General features: G+C 36.6%; 1 protein-coding gene across 4 annotated transcripts in view; it reads left to right on the forward strand.

Moving 5' to 3' along the window:
* The window catches only part of TWSG1 (twisted gastrulation BMP signaling modulator 1), a 68038-nt gene that overhangs the window by 27489 nt on the left and 19549 nt on the right, over positions 1-21000 (forward strand). For all 4 annotated transcript variants that reach the window (XM_044243401.1, XM_044243404.1, XM_044243403.1 and 1 more), the window contains exon 3: positions 8653-8752. In XM_044243401.1, coding sequence (XP_044099336.1) covers positions 8653-8752 — 100 coding nt within the window. The remainder of the gene's footprint in view (positions 1-8652; positions 8753-21000) is intronic.

A 21000-nucleotide genomic window follows, 5' to 3' on the forward strand; every position in this document is an offset into this window, starting at 1 on the left:
TCTGAGATTAGTAAACAAATCTCTTCTCTATACCCCAGGCATCTTTCACTCTGCTTCTTCTATGCTATAACTTTAAGGGCTGGGACTCAGTTTCTTATGCCTTTTGGCTTTTCTAGAGCTGAGCCCACTGGTTTTAAAGTTCCAAGTGTTAAGCCCCACTGATTGTGAGAACTCGCAAAATTATTATGTTTTCAAAGCCAGATGAGGATTCTTCTTCCCCATGAGGGTTTCTTGTGCCTGGGGTGCTTGGCATGAGGGTCTGTTTCTGTCCCTTCTCCACACCCATGGCATCCTTGCCTCTAGCAGATAGTCTCATGGGTCTATTTAGCTCCCCACTGCATCTTCCGCCCTCCCTATTCTCTTCAGTGTGGACTCTTCTCTATATTTAGCTGTGGAAAGTCTATTCTGCCAGTCTTTGGTGGTTTTCTGGGTTATTTACACTCATGTGGGTGTTATCCTTAGGATTGTATGCCTAAGTTTTATCCTTAGGATGAGGTTAACTTAGTTAAATTGAGTTAACTTAGGATCCTCCTACTCTACTATCTTCCTTGCTGGGGGGAGGGTGTTAAGATCAAGATATTTTAAATACTTGGAGTTTGCTTAATTTAATGTTTAAGAATCTTGGTTGGTGTTTTTGAGTATCGTTTTATTATACAAACATTAAACTGGATAAAGAAGTCATAGTAGCTAAATAATTAAATATTTACTTGCCATTATAAAAATATTTTATACTCACAAAATGGGAATTTTTTCTGTGAGGAAATTAAAAAAATACATTGAAGTAGAAAAAGGAAAGGAATCATTCATAGTGCTATTTTCTAAACATAGACTACTCTTAATACTTCGATATAGCTCTTTCTAGGTTTTTATCCTATGTTTAGGTGATTTTTTTAAAAGATTTTTTCATTTTTAAGTTATCTCTGAACCCAATGTGGTGCTCAAACATACGACCCCAAGACCAAGAGTCACATGTTCTACCAGCCGAGCCAGCCAGACGCCCCTGTTTAGGTGATTTTTAACAATTATATATAAGTTTTGTGTTCTGCATTTTTCACTAGTATTGTTTTAGGTTTCTTTGTAAAAAGAAAATTATGTTAGTTTAGAGAAATTTAGCTTTAGCGTCAAAGTAAAATAGAGAAATACATTTTCAGAGTTAGAAGAACTGTCTTCTTCATTGCTTTCTTCAGTACTGGCTTGTATATATTTTGAATTCAGGTTTATCAAAATAATAAATTTATGGGCCACAGTGTACCATACTCATCTTTCAAAGGTGAAATTAAGTATTCTCTTATCTCCCAGAGCACTTTTGGGCCAGATACATTGCGGTATGACTCACATACAATACAGTTCACTTTCTATGGTTTTGGACAAACATATTCTTCTGTGTAACCACTACCACAGTCAAGACAGGGAACAGTGTCCCTTAACAGCCCTCTTCTGTCTCTTTATAGTAAAAACTAGCCCCCTTCCCAGACTCAGCACTTGTCAACCACTGATTTGGTTTTTTTCCTTACGGTTTTGCCTTTTTCAGAATGTCTTTTGAGCAGAATTGTGCTGTTTGAGGCATGTGTGTCTGCCTGGCTTCTTTCATTTTGTATAATGCTTCTGAGATTAATCCCTTGGATGTATCAGGTTATTGTTGAGTAGTATTTCATTGTGTGGATGTACAACATTTGCTTATTCATTCACTAGTGGATGGACATTGGGTTTTTGGTGATTATGAATAAAGTTGGTATTTACTTTCACTTATAGGTCTTTGTGTGGGCATATGTTTTCATATCTCTTGAGTAAATACCTAGGAGCAGTACTGCTGTGTCACCAAAGCTCCTTGATAGCTATTGCTTCACTTGTATACCAAAGCCTGTAAGGGAAAATCCAGCAGTACCATCCCCTTTTTATGACTGAAACATGGAGAACCACTGTGACACACTGTAGTTTATGGGCTAGGACAGAATCTAGATCCTGTAAACCCAAGTCATTTCCTGTCTACTAGACTATCATGTTCCTTTCAGTGATGTTTCCCGGTTTTAACTAACAAATTTCTAGATCTTGGCAATGGTTAGAGAATGGAAATATTTATCAGTACCCAAACATTGAAATATAAATAAGATTTTCCTTAAGTTATTAGTCTTCCATTGCTGGCCTGGAAATTTGGAATTTATAAAATAAATTTTAACTTTTTAAAAAAAATATTTTATTTATTTACTTGACAGTCAGAGATCACAAATAGGCCAAGAGGCAGGCAGAGAGAGGAGAAAGGAAGCAGGCTCCCTGTTGGGCAGAGAGCCCGATGTGGGGCTCGATCCCAGGACCCTGGGATCATGACCTGAGCCGAAGGCAGAGGCTTTAACCCACTGAGCCACCCAGGTGCCCAACGTTTTGTTTTGTTTTGTTTTGTTTTTTAAAGAGAGAGTGCAGGAGAGGGGAAGGGGCTAAGGGAGGATTTTTTTTTTTTAAATAAGTTTGTATTTATTAGTCAGAGAGAGAGAGCACAAGCAGGGGGAGGGAGAAGCAGGCTCCCTGCTGAGCAAGGAGTCTGATGCAGGACTCGATCCCAGTCCTGAGATCATGACCTGAGCTGAAGGTAGATGCTTAACTTACTGAGCCACCCAGGCATCCCAGAAGAGAGAATCTTAAGCATGTTCCACATCCAGCACAGAGCCCATCATAGACTCCCTTTTATAACCCTGAGATCATGACCTGAGCCAAAATCAAGAGTCAGATGCTGACTGAGCTCAGTCAGGCAACTGAGCCACCCAGGTGTCCCAACAAATTTTAACTCTTAAAGTTAGAAGACTCCCACCCTTTCCCCTCAATTTATTTTGCAGAGGATTAAGATCTCACCAAAACTTAGTTGTATAGACAATAGATACGATGGACTCTTGATTGAATAATTATGTAAAATCTCTGTCTTTGGGCATTCAGAGATTTGAAATTCTCTGAGATATTCAAGATTTTTCTAATATAAATGTAATAATGTTTTAAATTATTAGATTCTCCCTAAAAATTTTCATCCTTCCAGATTTTCATTTCATAGAAGCTGTTAAAGCAGCTTGCCAAATTCTGAATATTCATGCTGGTCCATATTAGGAAAACCCAGATATAAAAATTTCTGTTTCTCCTTTAGTATAACGTGTTTATTTTTTCCATCATAAGTTTATTGAACAATGTCATTACTTTACAAACACCTTGCATAGTACTTCACTCAGAGAACAGATGTCTTATTCCCTGTTACTCTGACTAGCATGCAAGAGCAGTGCTGGTGGAACAGCTTTGAGTCAGAAGACCTGATGTCAGAGCTCCGGTTGCAGGAACTCAGACAAATCACTAACCTACTACTTCTCAGCCTTCTCAACTGTCTCAGGAGCAACATCAACACTTTCTCTGAGACTTGAGAGGCAGATGATGTGGTCATTAACTGGCTGAAGCAACGAAAGAATTAAGTATTAAATTCCAACTCACTGGTTTTGCAACTCTTAGCCAGTGATACTTATTTTACCTTTACAAACAATGATTAAACTTGGGCAGTAGCACTTCTAATTGTATTCAGGTAGAGAGTGAAAGATATAATAATGCCTTTGACTGAACGACTTAGAGGATTGTTTAGGTTTAATTATGGGTTCATCTCTCTAAGAAAGTAATAACTGTAATTATTGAGATGCTAAATTAATAAGAAATAAGCTTTATATTTCTCATTCTAATGTTTGAAAAACAAGAATATCTAACCAAAACTGGGGTCAGATCTCAGCCCCTTACTGAATGATGTACAAATTTTATAATCCTATTTGAAAAATGAGGGTAATAACTGCCTTGAAAGGGTCTTTATGAGAGTCAAGATAATGCATGTAAAATGCTTAGCACAGTGCCTTTTAGTGTTATATAAAACCTACTTAGGAACTTTAGGGGAGGTAATAGCAGTAAACAAGTGGAAGTATTGAATCAGTCTTTATTTTAGACTTCTGTGAACTTTGCGTTAGGCTGTGATCACATGTTCCATCCAACTTAGCAGTACTCAAGTTTGGTCATGTAAGGTTAGGAAAATATATAAATAGCCAGTCCAAACAGAAAAATTCCACATCTCAAGTCAACCATATTTTCTACTTAGGTAGAGAAAAATAATGATCAAGTTTTTGACAAAGAATAAGAAAGCGGGACACTCAGGAATTGGGGAGCCCAACCACGTTCATCTGTGTCTGCATCTTTCTGTGCCCTGGAAGCATTTTCTACAGCAACACCTCGACCTCCATGTGGGGTCATCCAAAGTATCAGGGTCTGACAAGCCAAGGCCAGGCCCCCCTGCAGCTTCCCTAGTGCTGTAACACCAGCCTCCCCAGCTGCCGCTGCCCCGTGGTGCTAGAGGTGCTGCAGGGGGTAGAGCAGCGCCAGCGCACCCCTGTGGCGGCTGTTTAAAGAACACAATTTTAAATTAAAAAAAAAATTGAACAAGATGTGGAAAGGATCAGGATTCAAGGTCTATTTCTGAATTTGGTACATAGAATACACTATTACGCAGTTAAAAAATTATGTTGACAGATTCTTACAATAGGGAAATGCTTATTTTTTTAGTTCAGGAAAGTATACAGTCAAGATTTTGTTAGAAATGTGTAGGAATTTACCAAAGGGGGTGGATTTGGGGGTGTTTTTCCTTCTACTCTAGCATATGTTTTTCAGTATTTCATAATTTTAAAAATACTTAAATTTTTTTTTTTAAGGTATGCCTGTTACCTCGACTGTAACCTCTTTAGGAAAGCCTTTCTGGCCTCTCCATCTACTTGTGATTTCTCTCTGTCAAATAAATAAATAAAATCTTTAAAAAAGAAAGAAAGAAAGAAAGAAAGCTAAAGGGGCGCCTGGGTGGCTCAGTGGGTTAAGCCGCTGCCTTCGGCTCAGGTCATGATCTCAGGGTCCTGGGATCGAGTCCCGCGTCGGGCTCTCTGCTCAGCAGGGAGCCTGCTTCCCTCTCTCTCTCTCTGCCTGCCTCTCCGTCTACTTGTGATTTCTCTCTGTCAAATAAATAAATAAAATCTTTAAAAAAAAAAAAAAAAGGAAAGCCTTTCTGGTTACTGAAGATTCATTTATGTCTTTGTAACTAAAACTGTTAAAGGTTTCTCTTCAAGTGAAGAAGACTGCTTTATTTATTTTTTTAAGATTTATGTATTTATTAGAGAGAGAGGTGGTATGTGCATGGAAGCTGGGGGAAGGGCAGAAAGAGAGAGAGAGAGGGAGAGAGAAGTAGACCCCCTGCTGAGCGCAGAGCCTGATGCGGGGCTCCATCTTACCACCCTAAGATCATGATCTGAGCCAGAAGCAGGAGTTGGAGGCTTAAATGAGTGAGCCGCAGGCAGTCCTCTGCTTAATTTAAATGAGGTAGCTCTTAATGTTTTTCTGTGATTCTTGATACATTACAGAGTTACAAACTGAGTTGGGTTTTTTCTTCTTTTGTATTTCCAATCCTTAGGTTCAAAGGACGTTAGAAGTACTTTTTATATTTAGAAACATTCATCCTAACCATTGTTTTCTTGCTGTCAAGAAAATTATAGTGTACATTTCCAAAGATGTTTATCACCAAACATTCAATAATGTGATTTTGGGAGACATGTAAAGTGAGCAGAAAAGGATGAATTACTTGGTGAGCCACACAGGGTTATTATTCATCATTATTTACACATGGAAATTCACTGCTTTCTATTTTTTTCTTAACAATAGTCATAAAGCAGACGCTTCCCATGTATTTTGCTCTCTTGATCTGCATTGAGGTTTTTGAGATCCTAAACTCCATATATTAAATTTGCCTGGAATTTTTCCCTGGAAAATGAGAAGTTATGTGTCTGAAAATTGAAAAGGTACAAATCCTGCCTAAAAAGTTGATTTGAGGATCTCATTTTCCTTATTTTTCCATCTCCTGGAAAGAATGCTCACATTACCTATGAAGAATAGAGATTTGATGTATTTTTAGGCTTATTTACTCTGTAAATGTCTTAATATATGTGATTAGGTTTATTTTATTAGGACAAAGATTTTTCAGTCTTTTCTGTAGGAAGATGGAAAGAAAGAAAAATATTAGTTGGCATATTGTTACTTTGGCATTCAACCAGTTTTCATAGTAATTTTTACCAAGAAAGTCTTCGCCTGGATTTTTATTATTTTAATAGTGTAATAATAAAGCTCATCTTCAAGTTATTTCCCTCATATCTTGGTTTCCTATAGCTTCTCCTTTATGTCCTATCAGTAAATTATAAATCATTAAGCATATTACTAGGGTACATTATTCCATTGTACTGACATGTAAAAGTACAGGCGTCTATTAAGAGGGTGTGAAATAGATTTAATCTTGAGGGCTACATAATCCAGGCAAGTTGAAGCAACTGTTAAGTAGTCTTAGTTTTAACCTTCCATTAGTTCTCAGTAATCCTAAGATATCACCACCCTTTCATTCCGATTTAAAACACGTTGCAGATCCCTGACAGTAAAAAGACATAATGAATGCTTTAATGACTCAGACTAGAAGCCATTACATTGACATTCATTTTCTTTAAAGATTTTATTTATTTATTTGCCAGAGATAGAGGGAGAGAGCACAAGCGAGCACAGGCAGACAGAGAGGCAGGCAGAGGCAGAGGGAGAAGCAGGCTCCCTGCTGAGCAAGGAGCCTGATGTGGGACTCGATCCCAGGACCCTGGGATCATGACCTGAGCTGAAGGCAGCCGCTTAACCAACTGAGCCACCCAGACGTCCCGACATTCATTTTCAAATTATTTAATATGATATGCAGTCATTCACTTAATAAGCTATTATTTGGAAGCTTCCATAGAGAGAAAAAGGAGAAATATATTCTTTGAATAAGTTTGTTACTTTCTAATTTGCTTCTCCTGAGCTAAATAGATCATGTAAATACAAGCAACTAAGAGAGTAAAAGGTTATTTTCTATGTATAATGTAAATTAAAATTTAAAAGAAGCTTTATTTCTTGTGACTAAGTGGCAGCCTTAAAACTAAAAAACAGTAAGTATCAATATCCTTAACTCTGATGGTATTTAAAAAAAACATACTAAAAAATGTTCTCTCATTCCAAAGATAGGACAGATTTTTATGGGGAAACAAGTCACAAAGTATATCTTTGGCAACTCTGATTTTCTAGGTTTCCAAGTAAATTTGAGCTTGTCTGAATTAAGCATCACCAGTTTTATGATGAAGCATCTGTACTTCTCAGTAGGTCCCTGCCCCTCTAGTCCCTCTCTTTCTAAGAGACCTAGCAAAGTTACTTAAGTTCTACAGTACATGAATTCAGCCTGACTAGACAGAGTTCCAAAGTACTAAAATATTTCTGCTTGCATATATCATCAGGATACAGGTATACGCTGACATGAAACTCATGAGTTAGTTAGAAAATAGCACAACTGTTGATTCTCAAAAATGCTGTGAAATAGCTAAGGGACTTTTGGAGAAGTAGAAACAAGAAATTAAGTATCAGTGATGCAAAAAATCATGTCATACTAGAGTGATGGAATGACTCCAGTAGTCTAGAAATGTAATAAGATAAACTTAATAGTGATAAATATTATGTACTGTGTTTAAGTTTTTAAAAATGTGTATGGTATCTCATAACCCATGGACAGCTGAGTAAGTGATGGTGTCTACAGAGTTTCTCCTTAAGTTGGCTTTGTTGAGGAGTAGCTGTCTGGTGGAAGGGACTAAAGGAATTACCCTAAAGCCTCATTTAGGAAGCAAAGTTTAGTGGCTTAAAACAATAACCTTTTTTTTTTTTTAAGCTCTTATTTCTGTAGGTTGGCAGTCTGGGCCTCTATTGACTGTATGGTTTTTCTAGGCTCATTCTGTGTCTCTTGTCAGCTGCTGGTTGGTTGGAGGCTAGATGAGATAGGATGGCTTCAAGTGGGCCAACTTGCCCATGTGGCCTTCTCCCAGGCTTACACATGGCAGCTGGGAGAAGTTCTGAGCGGAAGAGGAGGGAGAGCACTCAGTGCTGTGGAGACCCAATGCTGTGGAGACCCAGACTCAGAATTGACATGATGTCACTTCCCCCCCAATTCTGCTGATTAAAGCCAGGCTGAAAATAGGCACTGTCCCTTGATCAGAAGAGCTGCAAAGTTACATTGCAAAGAGGGTGGGTGGACACAGAGAGGCTATAATTGCTCTCTTCTTTTAAATAGTCTACCACACCAAGCACATTGCTTTAATATGTTGTAGGTCAATAAAAATAGCAGTTTTGGCAAGATGCATTTATTCACATTCCTCATATTGAGAAACCACAGCTCCCACTACAAGCTGGCTCTTCATTTAATTTGGACAATGAATTTAATAGCTGAAAAGCAGGTTTTGTGCTTGTACTGAACTATTTTTCAAGGTAGTTTAGGAGGTAAAGTTACAGATTATAAAGTTAAATGTTTTTTGTGTTTCAAAATAAGGTAAAAGCATCCGAAATAGATAACTGAGTACATCCAAAAGAAAATATAAATCTGCTTGATGTTGTAGATATTTATGTTCCTACAAACAGTTAATGATCTTAAAAAAAAAAAAACCTGTGTGAAGAATAGATTACTATAAATGCAAATATGGGGGTTTTGCTGTAAAAAAACTAACAATTTTAAACATAGGTGTTTGAAATTTTAAGTTTGAACATTTGTCTTATTTCCAGGAGCTCTGCCAGTGCCGACCTGGAGAAGGAAATTGTTCCTGCTGCAAAGAGTGTATGTTGTGCCTTGGGACCCTTTGGGATGAGTGCTGTGATTGTGTTGGTAAGTTGACATGCAGGAAAGTTCATGTTTATCACAGAATCTTTGACTTTAAGGGACTTTAAAGAATGTAAGTATATTTTATGTGTATAGACTAGTGTCAGTATAGATGTAGTAGGTATATAGAACATTATTGTATTTGCTTGGATTGAATGATATTTACATAGATATGCAGTTTTATTTTTATTGAAAAGCTCTGGAAGGAAATTCAAAGATCTTATTCTTGAGGAACAATGGAAATTTTTTACTTTTCATTTTTAACATTTCATACTGTTGAACTTTTAATAAGAAGCTTATGTTATAGTTCCAAATAGAGATAACTACTTCATATATTAAAAATAGATTATCTTCCTTTTATATAAGATTTCACTATGGGTTGCCTTGGTAGCTCTATCATTTAAGCTCCCAGCTCTTGATTTTTCTTGGGTCTCAGTCGTTGGGTGGTGAGATTGAGCCCTTATTGGGCTTCATGCTGAGCTGGGGCCTGCTTGGGATTCTCTCTGTCCCTCTCCTTCTGCCCCACCCTGCCACTTAAAAAAAAAAAAAAAAAAGACTTAACTAAGAGATGCTTGAAAAATTAAAAGCTTTTTTTTTTTTTTTTTTTTGAGAAACTAAAAGTTATTTTTAAGTGCTTCCTGAGGAATAGCGTCCAAGATGTATTAAATAAAAAGTGGAGCACACCTGCGTGGCTTGGTTGGCTGGGCATTCAAATCTTTCTGCTGGGGTCATGATCTCAGAATGATGGGATCAAGGCCCCCTCTGGGCTCTGCTCTCAGTGGGGAGTCTGTTTGAGATTCTGTCTCCCTCTCCCTTTGCCCCTCTCTGCACTTGCACACTTTCTCTCTCTCTCAGTCTCTCTAAAATAAATAAATAAATCTTTTTTTAAAAAAAAAAACCAAGGTGTGCAAAAGTGGGTTCATGGAATCACTTGTGTTTCCCAAAGAAAATTTACATGTGTAGACTGCTGATTGGAGAAACACTCATCATCCTCTCTCCAACCAGTTAACCCTTTTTCATCCCCTAAAACCACAGTTCATACTTTTTTTTTTTTAAAGATTTTATTTATTTATTTATTTGACAGAGAGACATCACAAGTAGGCAGAGAGGCAGGCAGAGAGAGAAAAGGAAGCAGGTTCCCCGCTGAGCAGAGAGCCCGACGCGGGACTCGATCCCAGGACCCTGAGATCATGACCTGAGCCGAAGGCAGCGGTTCAACCCACTGAGCCACCCAGGCGCCCCTAAAACCACAGTTCAAATGTCCCCTTGTCTCCCAAACATCTTTTTTGACTGAGATAGGATCCTCTACGTTATTCAGATTATCTGCTTCTGTTAGGTCATGTGCTGCATGCTACTATACTTGTTTTTAACGTTTCTTTCAATAGACTATAAACTCCTTAGGGACAGAATGGTGTCATTTTGATCTTTTATAATTAACTACTATGTTTATCAAAGCGGGATATATGTATATACGTGAAGTTCATGCATGTTGTACTAAAACAAGCCCCTGGCATGCTTGTTCCCAACCCTTTGATCCTGTGTCACAGACAACAACTTCCAGGTCTTTGGTATGGTCTTACTTCCCTAATTTTGAATAATATCCCTATACTGTTCTCTTGATTCTTTGATTTTAGGAACTATTCATTGACTTTTTTTATGGCAGATAATGACTTAGCTTTATCTCTTATCTTCCCAATATAGTTATCACTACTTCTAGTTAAATCAGTAATTACTTTAGCAATCCATTGAATAAATTAGTGTTGCATATTAGTTTGATATATGATGTATAAACACTAGTTTATTAAATGAATAATACTATTAGGTCTTTTTATATTGGAGTATGCTTCCTGAAAGCTTTCTTAATCTTCTAGACTTGGTATTAGAGTTTAAAATTCTGGCTTTCATTTTTAATTTCTAAGAGCCCTTCCCTGCTTGTCCTTTTTGGGGAGCATACTGTTTTTTTTTTTTTTTTAATTTTATTTATTTATTTATTTAACAGAGAGAGAGAGAGAGAGAGAGAGAGAGCACAAGCAGAGGAATCAGCAGTCAGAGGGAGAAGGAGAAATAGGCTCCCCGCTGAGCAGGGAGCCCAACGTGGGGCTCCATCCCAGAAACCTGGGATCATGACCTGACCCAAAGGCAGACACTTAATGATTGAGCCATCCAGGTGCTCAAACAGTTTTTTTTTTTTAAGATTTTTTTTTTTAAGTGACCTCCACTCCAACGGGGGGGCTTGAACTCACAACCTGGAGATCGAGAGTCACGTGCTCCACAAACTAACCCAACCCCATTGACCTCTTCTTCTAGGAAAAGACTTACATAGTTCTGTTGAGAAAGAACCACTTATCTATGGTCATATCTCTACAATTCTAGAAGCAACTGGTGTGCTTCTAGGCTAGTTTCCATTTAAAAATATATATATTATCTACCTCTGAGGATTTAATCACTAGTTTTAAACTTTGAGGGAGTTCATAATGTAACTACCTCTCATTTAAAATTCAGTTAATCCTTCTGCTCTCTAGGATAAAATTTCCATGTTCCAGTTCTTTCTGGAGAGCAGTATTCTTTTTCTTGTAAACCATTCTCTTCCACACTAGGTTCTTGTAATGTCCTCTGTAAATCTGTGGCTGCTCCTCCCTTCTAAATTGAAACACTGACCATACTTTTCATGGGAGGGGCACAGGTCTCTGAGAGGACCTAAATTAGCCTTCCCTTCCGGTCTCATTTGGTGGACTTTTAGCTCATACTTGTCTAGCAGGCTCTCCTCCAGCAAACTTGCATAAGAGAATTCGTTTCTCTTTTCTGATTTTCTCTTAAGGTAGCTCATTTTTATACTTGCTGTTAAACATATTACTCAAATCCTGTAGTTTTTGGATCCTGGATCCCTACCTACACCTTTTTTGGTTTTATTTCAGTGTTTGCTTTGTTTTTACTTTTCTTGAAGTACACAAAGAGAGTACAAAGTACTCTTTGTACTCTCTTTGTGTATTTGAATGTAAACAAGTACATTTTTCTTGAATGTACACAAAGAGAGTACAATGAACTTGTACACTTTTTTTGAATGTACCAAAGAGAGTACAATGAACTTCTGGGTACCTACTCCCCAGCTTCAGCAGCCATACCTCTTTCATCCATTCAATCATCTGTCTGTGAATCTGCACAACCCCTCTGCCACTTTCTTTTGTTGGGTATTATAAAGTAATTTCAGTACATCTCCAAAGTCCTTTAGTTACACATCTTAAAAAAGAGAGAAAGTAAATTTTCTTACACATACAATGTTATGACTACACCTAAAATACGTAGCAGTACTTCCTTAACATTTAATATCTAGTCCATAGTCAGATTGCCCTAATTAACTAAATGTTGTTTATAGCTGTTTTAATCAAATCAAGGTCTCACAGTCCACTTACTGTATTTAGATTAGGTTTCTTATGTTTCTTTTATTCTAAAACAATTCTTCCTTCCCTCACCACCTTTAAGGTTCTGTAGACTTGTTGAAGAAACTAGTGAATTGGTTGGAAAATAGATTGCTTTCTGGCTCTGGCTGATTGCTTCCCATATTTAACTTGTTACTTTGTCCTCTCTATTTCCTATGCATTGGAGATTAGATCTTAAAATCGATCAAATTTAGATTCAGTTTTTGGGAGATGGGTATATACATTATGCACTTACAATGTCTGGTTTTTTAGTGGTGTTAAAGTTGATTGCTGGGTTCAAATGGTGAAAGTCTGATCCTTTTGTACTAACTTTTCCGTCAGTCTTTCACCTGGTAGTTTCACCCTTCATTGATGACCTTTGCCATTATCAATTTCATTAAATAATGATCTACAGTTATCTTTCCTTCTGCATTTATTAGCTAGAATTATTCTGTATAGAAGAACTTTCTTACACCTACTAGAGCCCTTTGGCTACCCTGAAATAAAGGATATGTAAACAAAAAGTTAGATAAGTAATCTCTTTGTTCAGTTTCAGAGTATTGACTTCATGCCCTAGCAAATTCCAGTAGTGTTTAATACATTTTTGCTTTGCTTTTTGGTAGGTTGGGTGTGGATGAGGGTGATGGTATTTTTTTTTCTTTTTTTTTAAAGATTTTATTTATTTATTTGGCAGAGAGAGATCACAAGTAGACAGAGAGGCAGGCAGAGAGAGAGAGAGAGGGAAGCAGGCTCCCTGCTGAGCAGAGAGCCCGATGCGGGACTCAATCCCAGGACCCTGAGATCATGACCTGAGCCCTCGGGCGCCGGTATTTTAAGTAACATTGTAACCTCATGGTTTTTTAGATACGTTTAGTGTTTTAATCAGTTGCTGCCATTATTCTTTTTGCTCAAATTGTTTCATCTTTGGTCAGTAGGAGCTTCCTCAACTTGGTGCTTGAGTCCTTTTGACATGCTTTTTGACATCTTTTTGACATGTTCTTTCTTAGCTTTAGAGACTGTCCGAAGCTCATCTTATATATCTTACATATGTTAATTCCATTTCCCCAAGGGACTTTGATTCCCAACAGAAGAAAATGGTGGGCAGAGACCACAGCCGTGCCATTAGGACTACTTGTTGCTGCTACCAGCTTTCTTATAACCCTTTTTAGTGGGCAGAGCTAATAAATAGTTATAAGGGAAAATCTTTTTGAGTTTGTAGTAATATTGCCAATTCAAATTTAAGATGACAGGTCTTTATTCCTTTTGATTTTACATCTGTAACTCTTTCATACTGAAATTATTGTTTTCTAATAATATTAATATTACTTATATGCTTTATTTATAATACATTAATGAGATTATTAAGTGGCAGTTAAGATTGTCCTTTGTCCTTGAACACGTATTGAAGATATAAAGCCCAAATACTGTCTTCCGAAATCAGCTGGAGTATTTTCTGCGAGTGGTTATGTGACCGACTTGATTTAAAATTAGGTTTATTTATGTTAGTTTTCAATTTTTAGGGATTGTTTATTTCCCTTGTGATTTGTGTGTTGATTATGTAAAATATTTACATAATTAGAAAGACAAATGTATGTAACAGTGGTAAAGCAGTCATCTCTGTCACTTCCACTTTGTTCCTTCTATACATAATGTGACCATATAACTTATTGTCCAAACTAAAACATTTTTGAGAGTTAAACCATGACAGTAGGATAAACCTGAACCTGAATTGACCTGAATTGGCTCAAGGAAACGGGTAAATGGTTTCATCCTACCTATACTCATTGTTTAATAAAACTTTTGTAGGCATTTATATTTGTTAAAAAACAAACAGAAAAACATTAATTTATTACAGAAAACATTGTGCTTCATGCTTTTTCTTCCTTGTTTTTGTATTTTAATTTAAATAAATGCCCTGGAACTTCTTCCATATTAATTTGTGGGGGGGGGTACCTACATAGAAGCCCATTGTTGGCTGAAACACCTTATGTATTCATTTGTTGATAGATGGACATTTGGGTTGTTTCCAATCTTTTGTCATTACAAATAAAATTATAATGAATAATCTTGAAGAGTCAATTCCATGTGATATTGCTAGATATTATCCCATTCTCCTCCAAAAAGTCATAATATTTGCATTCTCACCAAGGCCCTGTTCTCCCACACTTCCAAAAAATTATGTTGCCAAACTTTTGTTGCTGTTATTTGCCAAAGTTTTGGATTTTTGTTAACTTGATAGGGAAATGGTGTAGTTTTAAATTTTCATTTCTTTTATTACCCAGGAGGTTGAGCATCTGTTCATATGCTTATGGACTATTTATACTTACTTTTTTTGTGAATTGTTCTTATCTTTGCCCATTTTTCTACTGGATTATTGGTATTTTTATTTATTATTTAGAAGTTTAAAAATATGTTAGGCATATAAGGCCAACATTTATGTTATAAATTATAATTTTGTTTCCCAGTTGCTCATTTGTATTTTAACCTTTTTTGGTTTTGTTTTTAAGATTTCGTTTATTTATTTGAGAAGGGCAGAGAGAGAGAGAGAGCACGAGCAGGGGAAGGGAGAAGCAGACTCTCCTCTGAGCAGGGAAACCGACGCAGGGCTTGATCCCAGGACCCCAAAACTATGACCTGAGCCAAAGACAGATGCAAAGACAGATGGACTAAGCCACCCAGGCCCCCTTTCTTTGCTGTTTTTTATCCTGAAAAGTTTTTTTTTTTAATTTTGTGTCAACTTTATCAGTGTTTCCTTTCATTATTTCTAGATTTTGAGTCGTAGTCAGGTTTTCCCCCTACTCCCAGATAGTACTTGTATGGTTTTATTTGTTTATTTATCTGCATATAACCCTCTAATACATTTGGAATTTATCCTAATTTATGTATGAACTATGGATCCAGTTGTTTCTTTTTGACACAGTTACCACTATTCATTTAAATAGTACTTATAAAGTCATAAAGCTATTTATTTAAGTCTTTCTTCCACTGATTTGAGATGCCACCAGTATCATATTTTCTTTGCTTTCATTTCTAGGTTTTCTATGTTATGCCAATAGTCTCCGTGCCCATTCATGCATCAGAATCACACTTACTTATTTAAAAAAATCCTTATGAATGTTTTACTATCTAGAAAGACTAGACAACCATCCATTGCTTTTCTGGCCATAGTATATTAATTTCAAGCATACATACATACATACTAGAGTTAATAAGAGGATTCTTTTCTTCCCTTTAGGTTTGCACATGCTCTTTATAAAAGACTTTCCAACCAGGCTTAACTTTTGAAAACTGTTTCTCCAAAAAGCTATTAAAAATTAGGCTGCTCTTTTTCCCTTGAGATTTTCTGCCGTAAAGTACAGAAACAGACCATTGATAATATTAAGTTTTTATATAAATAAAATGCTCTGTTTTGTATTTTGGGCATTAGCTTGCACTTTTAGAATAATGTGCAATGAAAACAAGTGAGCCTAACAACTGAAAAGGAGCCACTGGCCAGAATAGCAACTTGGCCCACCTAAACAAAATCTAACCTAAACTAAAATGGCTTCTTGCTTTGACTTCTCTTCTTATTTCCTTGTCTGCTTTATAGTTCCTGACCCTTAATTCCTGTTTTATGGCTCTTTTTCTGACTTTGTCCACTTAGATTAGTTTTTGCTTATTGTATAATTTCACATAAATGGAATCATACAGTATCACAAATTGTTTTAAAATGCATTTTAGAAAATTGTGGAATGATTTATAATAAAACAGACTCTACAATTAACTATAAAAATAAAATTGTCAATTTTTTTAATGAGCAAAAAATGGGTTTATTTAGGAATAGCAGAAAATTGCAGTTTGGGATATGAAAGCTACAGCAAAACCATAGGCAAGTCCAGAAAACAAAGGAGAGGAACACTCTTTTATAGAGGACAGGGAAGAGTTAGGAGTACTCTTGTAAGTAAAAAGTCTGCTGGAGTAAACTAAGAGTTGGAAGTGTAATGGCTTCTCATTGGCTTAATTGGGACAGTCTCTCATTGTCTGGGCTGTTACCAGGGGAGAAGAAAACTTCCTCTCTCCTGCTGGGGCAGCAAAGTATAGTCTTCTTCTTCCTTTTGGGAGTTCAGTGGTGTACTGTTTGCATAATGTTGATTTGGAGATACTAGATTCTTTCTGAGACTGAGGTCATGTCTAGTACTTAATGAAAATAGATTCTGAAACTAGGCTAGGAAGCCTGGTAAAAAACTGCTTAGCAAGAATAACTTGAACCATTTTGCTACACCATTTCAGAGACTCCAGATCTCACCCAGGTGAGAGAAAAACCTGTGAAAAGGGCAAAAGAAGGTGGGGGTGTCAGGTAAGAGGCAGTGCCTGCAAAACCCAGGAAAACAAGATGAGACAGTTATGCACTTGACACTTGGAACACAAAGTCAAATGTTGAGCCTTAAGACAAAAACTCTGCCATCCTGTTGATGGCATGTTTCTTCAGTATTCCTGGTTCTTTATCTGCTTTATGAATTCCTTGAACTCTGACTTTCAACTCATGGCTATGGTTCTAATACCGACTTGACTGGGGCGCAGCCCTTTCCTTTTAGGACATCCAGGCTTTTTATGATTCTACCTTTTATAGCTCAGATCATATCTAGGTGTATCCATTGGCTACCGCACAGAATGGATTTCTGTCTTGCTTCACACCAACACTTGTTACTCTCTAATATTAGAGAAGAAATATGTGCTAAGAGTTCATCCAAATCCTAGTGTGGTAAATATTTGTTTTCTTAGTTATTTTTAGTCATAATCAAATTACATTCCTAGTTCAGGAAAATATGAATAAAATTAGAGTACAGCGAAAAACACCTTTGTTGAAATAAATGACTTTGGGACCCTAACCAAACATAACATAATTTTTTAAAAATTTTTATTTATTTACATTTATTGAGGTGTAGTTGGTAGAGTATTACATTAGTTTCAGGTAGACAGTATAGTGAATTGACAACATGATGCTATGCTCACTGCAAGTGTAGCTACCACCTGTCACTATAAATGCTATTTCAGTACCATTGCCTATATTCCCTATGCTGTGCCTTTCATCCTTGTGACTTATTCACTCTGTTAAATGGAATTCTGTACCTCCCATTCCCCTTCATTCATTTGGCCCATACCCCCCCCCACTTCGCCTCTGGTAACCACCAGTTTGTCCTCTGTATTTATGAGTCTGTTGTTGCTTTTTTGTTTCTGTGCTTGTTTTTCAGATTCCACATAGAAGTGAAATCTTATGGTGTTTGTTTTTCTCTGACTTCTTTTACTTAACATAATAACCTCTAGGTCGGTCTTTGTTGTTGCAAATTCTTTTTTATGACTGAGTATAATATTCCGTTAGATACATGTGTGTAAGACTACTCTTCTTCCTCCATTCATCTATCAATAGATACTTGGTTGCTTCTACATCTCAGCTATTATAAATAATGCTGTAATAAACAGGGGTGCCTATGTCTTTTTTAATTAGTGTTTTTGTTTTCTTTGGCCCAGTAAATAGAATAATTGGATCATATGGTATTTATAGTTGTATTTTTTTAGTAACCTCCATATTGTTTCCCACAGTGGCCACATCAATTTACATTCCCAGCAACAGTGCATGAGAGTTCCCTTTTTTCCACATCCTTTCCAACACTTGTTATTTGTCTTTTTGTTACTAGCCATTCTAACTGATATAAAGTGATAGCTCATTGTGGTTTTGATTTGCATTTCCCTCACGACTGGTGATGTTGAGCATCTTTTCATGTGTCTATTGGCCATCTGGATGTCTTCTTTGGAAAAATGTCTCTTCAAGTCCCTTGCCCATTTTTAATTGGATTATTATTATTTGGTGTTGAGTTGTACAGTTCTTTATATATTTTAGATATTCACCCCTTATCAGACATTTTATTTGCAAATATCTTCTCCTCTATGCTAGGTTAACTTTTTTGTTTTGTTGGTGGTTTCCTTTGTTTTGCAAAATCTTTTTATTTTGGTGTAGTCCTACCAGTTTGTTTTTAGTTTTGTCTCCCTTGCCTCAGGAGACATATCTAGAAAAATGTTGCTAAGGGCGTTATCCAAAAGGTTATTGCCTGTTTTTTCTTCTAGGACCTTTCTGGTTTCAGGTCTCACATTTAGGTCTTTCATCCATTTTGAGTTTATTTTTGTGTATGGTGTAAGAAAGCTATCCAGTTTCATTCTTTTGCATGTAGCTGCCCCATTTTCCCAGCACTATTTATTGAAGAAACTGTCTTTTTCCCATTTATATTCTTTCGTGGGGGCTTGGAGGGACAGAGGCAGAGAATGAATCTTAAGCAGGCTCCACGCCCAATAAGCAGAGCCCCACGCAGGAATCGATCTCATAACCCTGAAATCATGACGTAAGATCATGCTTAAACCGACTGAGCCACCCAGGCGCCCCTCCATTTATATTCTTGCCATCTCTGTTTGTAGATTAGCTGACGATATAAGTGTGACTTTATTTCTGGGCTCTCTGTTTTGTTCCATTCATCTGTGTGTCTGTTTTTGTGCCAGTATCATATTGTTTTGGTTACTGTAGCTTTGTAGTATTTCTTGAAATCTGGGATTATGATACCTTCAGCTCTGTTCTTCTTTCTCAAGATTGTTTGCACTCTTGAAGGTCTTTTGTAGTTCCATGCAAATTTTAGGATTATTTGTTCTAGTTTTGTGAAAAACACTATTATTATTTTGATAGGGATTGTGCTGAATATGTTTTTGCTTTGGGTAGTATGAACATTTTAACAATATTAATTCTTTCGTGGTTTGTCTTTCCATTTGTGTTTGTCATTTTCAACTTCTTTCATCAGTGTTTTATAGTTTTCAAGGTATAGGTCTTTAACCCCTTTGGTTAAGTTAATTCCTTAGTATTTTATTCTTTTTGGTATAATTATAAATGGAATTGTTTTCTTAGTTTCTCTTTCTGCTATATCATTATTAGTGTATAGAAATGCAACAGATTCCTATATATTAATTTTGTATCCCGTAGTAAATATTTATTTTTAAATCCTTATTGACAAATACGATTTTCCATCTTTTCCTTTTAAAATACTGATAGTATTGGGGCGCCTGGGTGGCTCAGTGGGTTAAGCCGCTGCCTTCGGCACGGGTCATGATCTCAGGGTCCTGGGATCGAGTCCCACATCGGGCTCTCTGCTCGACAGGGAGCCTGCTTCCTCCTCTCTCTCTCTCTGCCTGCCTCTCTGCCTACTTGTGATCTCTCTCTGTCAAATAAATAAATAAATAAAATCTTAAAAATAAATAAATAAAATAAAATACTGATAGTATTTAAGAAAACTATGCATATTATTTAGATAAATTATGGTCTCCACCAAATCCAGTTTTTGCATTGATTTAATACATATGCCAGAATTGATATGTCAAGAGATATAAGCTTTTTTTAAATTTGGTTTTATTTTGCTAAAATTGTTTGATTGGCTCAAATGTTTATAATTGTTACCCAGCAAGTACTTAAGGACACCCAAGTCTAGAGTCATATATGCCTAATTTTCTTCAAGGATAGTCATTAAATATCCTTTACTTTCAGCCCACCATAATCTATTACATATATCAAATATGAGTCATAGCATAATATTCAGAAATAGTTTCTTTCTTTTTCTCTCTCTTTTTTTTTTTTTTTTTAGATTTTATTTAATATTTGAGAGACAGACAGACAGACATAGCACAAGCAGAGGGAGAGGCAGAGGGTGAGACATAAACAGACTCCCTGCTAAGCTCTGAGCCTGGAGTGGGACTTGATTCTAGGATCTGGCAATCATGACCTGAGCGGAAGGCATACACTTAATCATCTGAGCCACCCAGGCATCCCATTCAGGAGCAATTTCAATTACCAAAACAATTTGCAATTCCCAAAACTGTTATGTTGTTATTGTTGTTTTTCCACAAAAAGCTCTGTTAGGCAATTGTTTTTTAATTAAGGTGATTTTTTTTTTTTTCCAAAAAGGAATACTCCTCACTTAACTCAGGTATATCTTTGAGAAACTGAATAGCTATACCTTTATTCCAAATTAACCTTTTTTTAAAAAAAATTCTCAGGGCGCCTGGGTGGCTCAGTGGATTAAGCCGCTGCCTTCGGCTCAGGTCATGATCTCAGGGTCCTGGGATCGAGTCCCACATCGGGCTCTCTGCTCAGTGGGGAGCCTGCTTCCCTCTCTCTCTCTATCTGCCTCTCTGCCTACTTGTGATCTCTGTCAAATAAATAAATAAAATCTTTAAAAAAAAATTCTCTTTTGTGATACCCATTGGATCTTATTCTTAGAAATGATAATTGACCCCATGTTTCTTAAGGTAAATTGCTTGTTATTTACAAGTCCCTTAGGTTGTCATAAAAATAGTTTCGGGGGGTACCTGGGTGGCTCAGGTTGTGATCCCAGGGTTCTGGGATAGAGCCCCCCACTAGACTCCCTGCTCTATGGGGAGTCCGCTTCTCCCTCTCTATCTGCAGCTCCCCCTGTTTGTGTGTGTGTGTTCTCTCTCTCTCTCTCTTTCTCTGTCACATAAGTAAATAAAACCTTTACAAAAAAAATAGTTTCGGGAATTGCATTATGAAGTTATTTTGCTTTTATATTTGTATGTGAGCCCCAGCCAAAACAAGGTTCCTGAATTGAAAGGATTTTTTAAAATTACTCATGTACATTAGTTCCTCTTCTATATCCAAGAAAGAACTTTGAGTTTGTTTATTGTATATGTCCTATATATCTTCTGTCTTTTATTTTTATTTTTTTATTTTTTTTTAAAGATTTTATTTATTTATTTGACAGAGAGAGATCACAAGTAGGCAGAGAGGCAGGCAGAGAGAGAGAGAGA

This window comes from Neovison vison, chromosome 3 (assembly GCF_020171115.1).
Source record: "Neovison vison isolate M4711 chromosome 3, ASM_NN_V1, whole genome shotgun sequence".
Lineage (NCBI taxonomy): Eukaryota > Metazoa > Chordata > Mammalia > Carnivora > Mustelidae > Neogale > Neogale vison.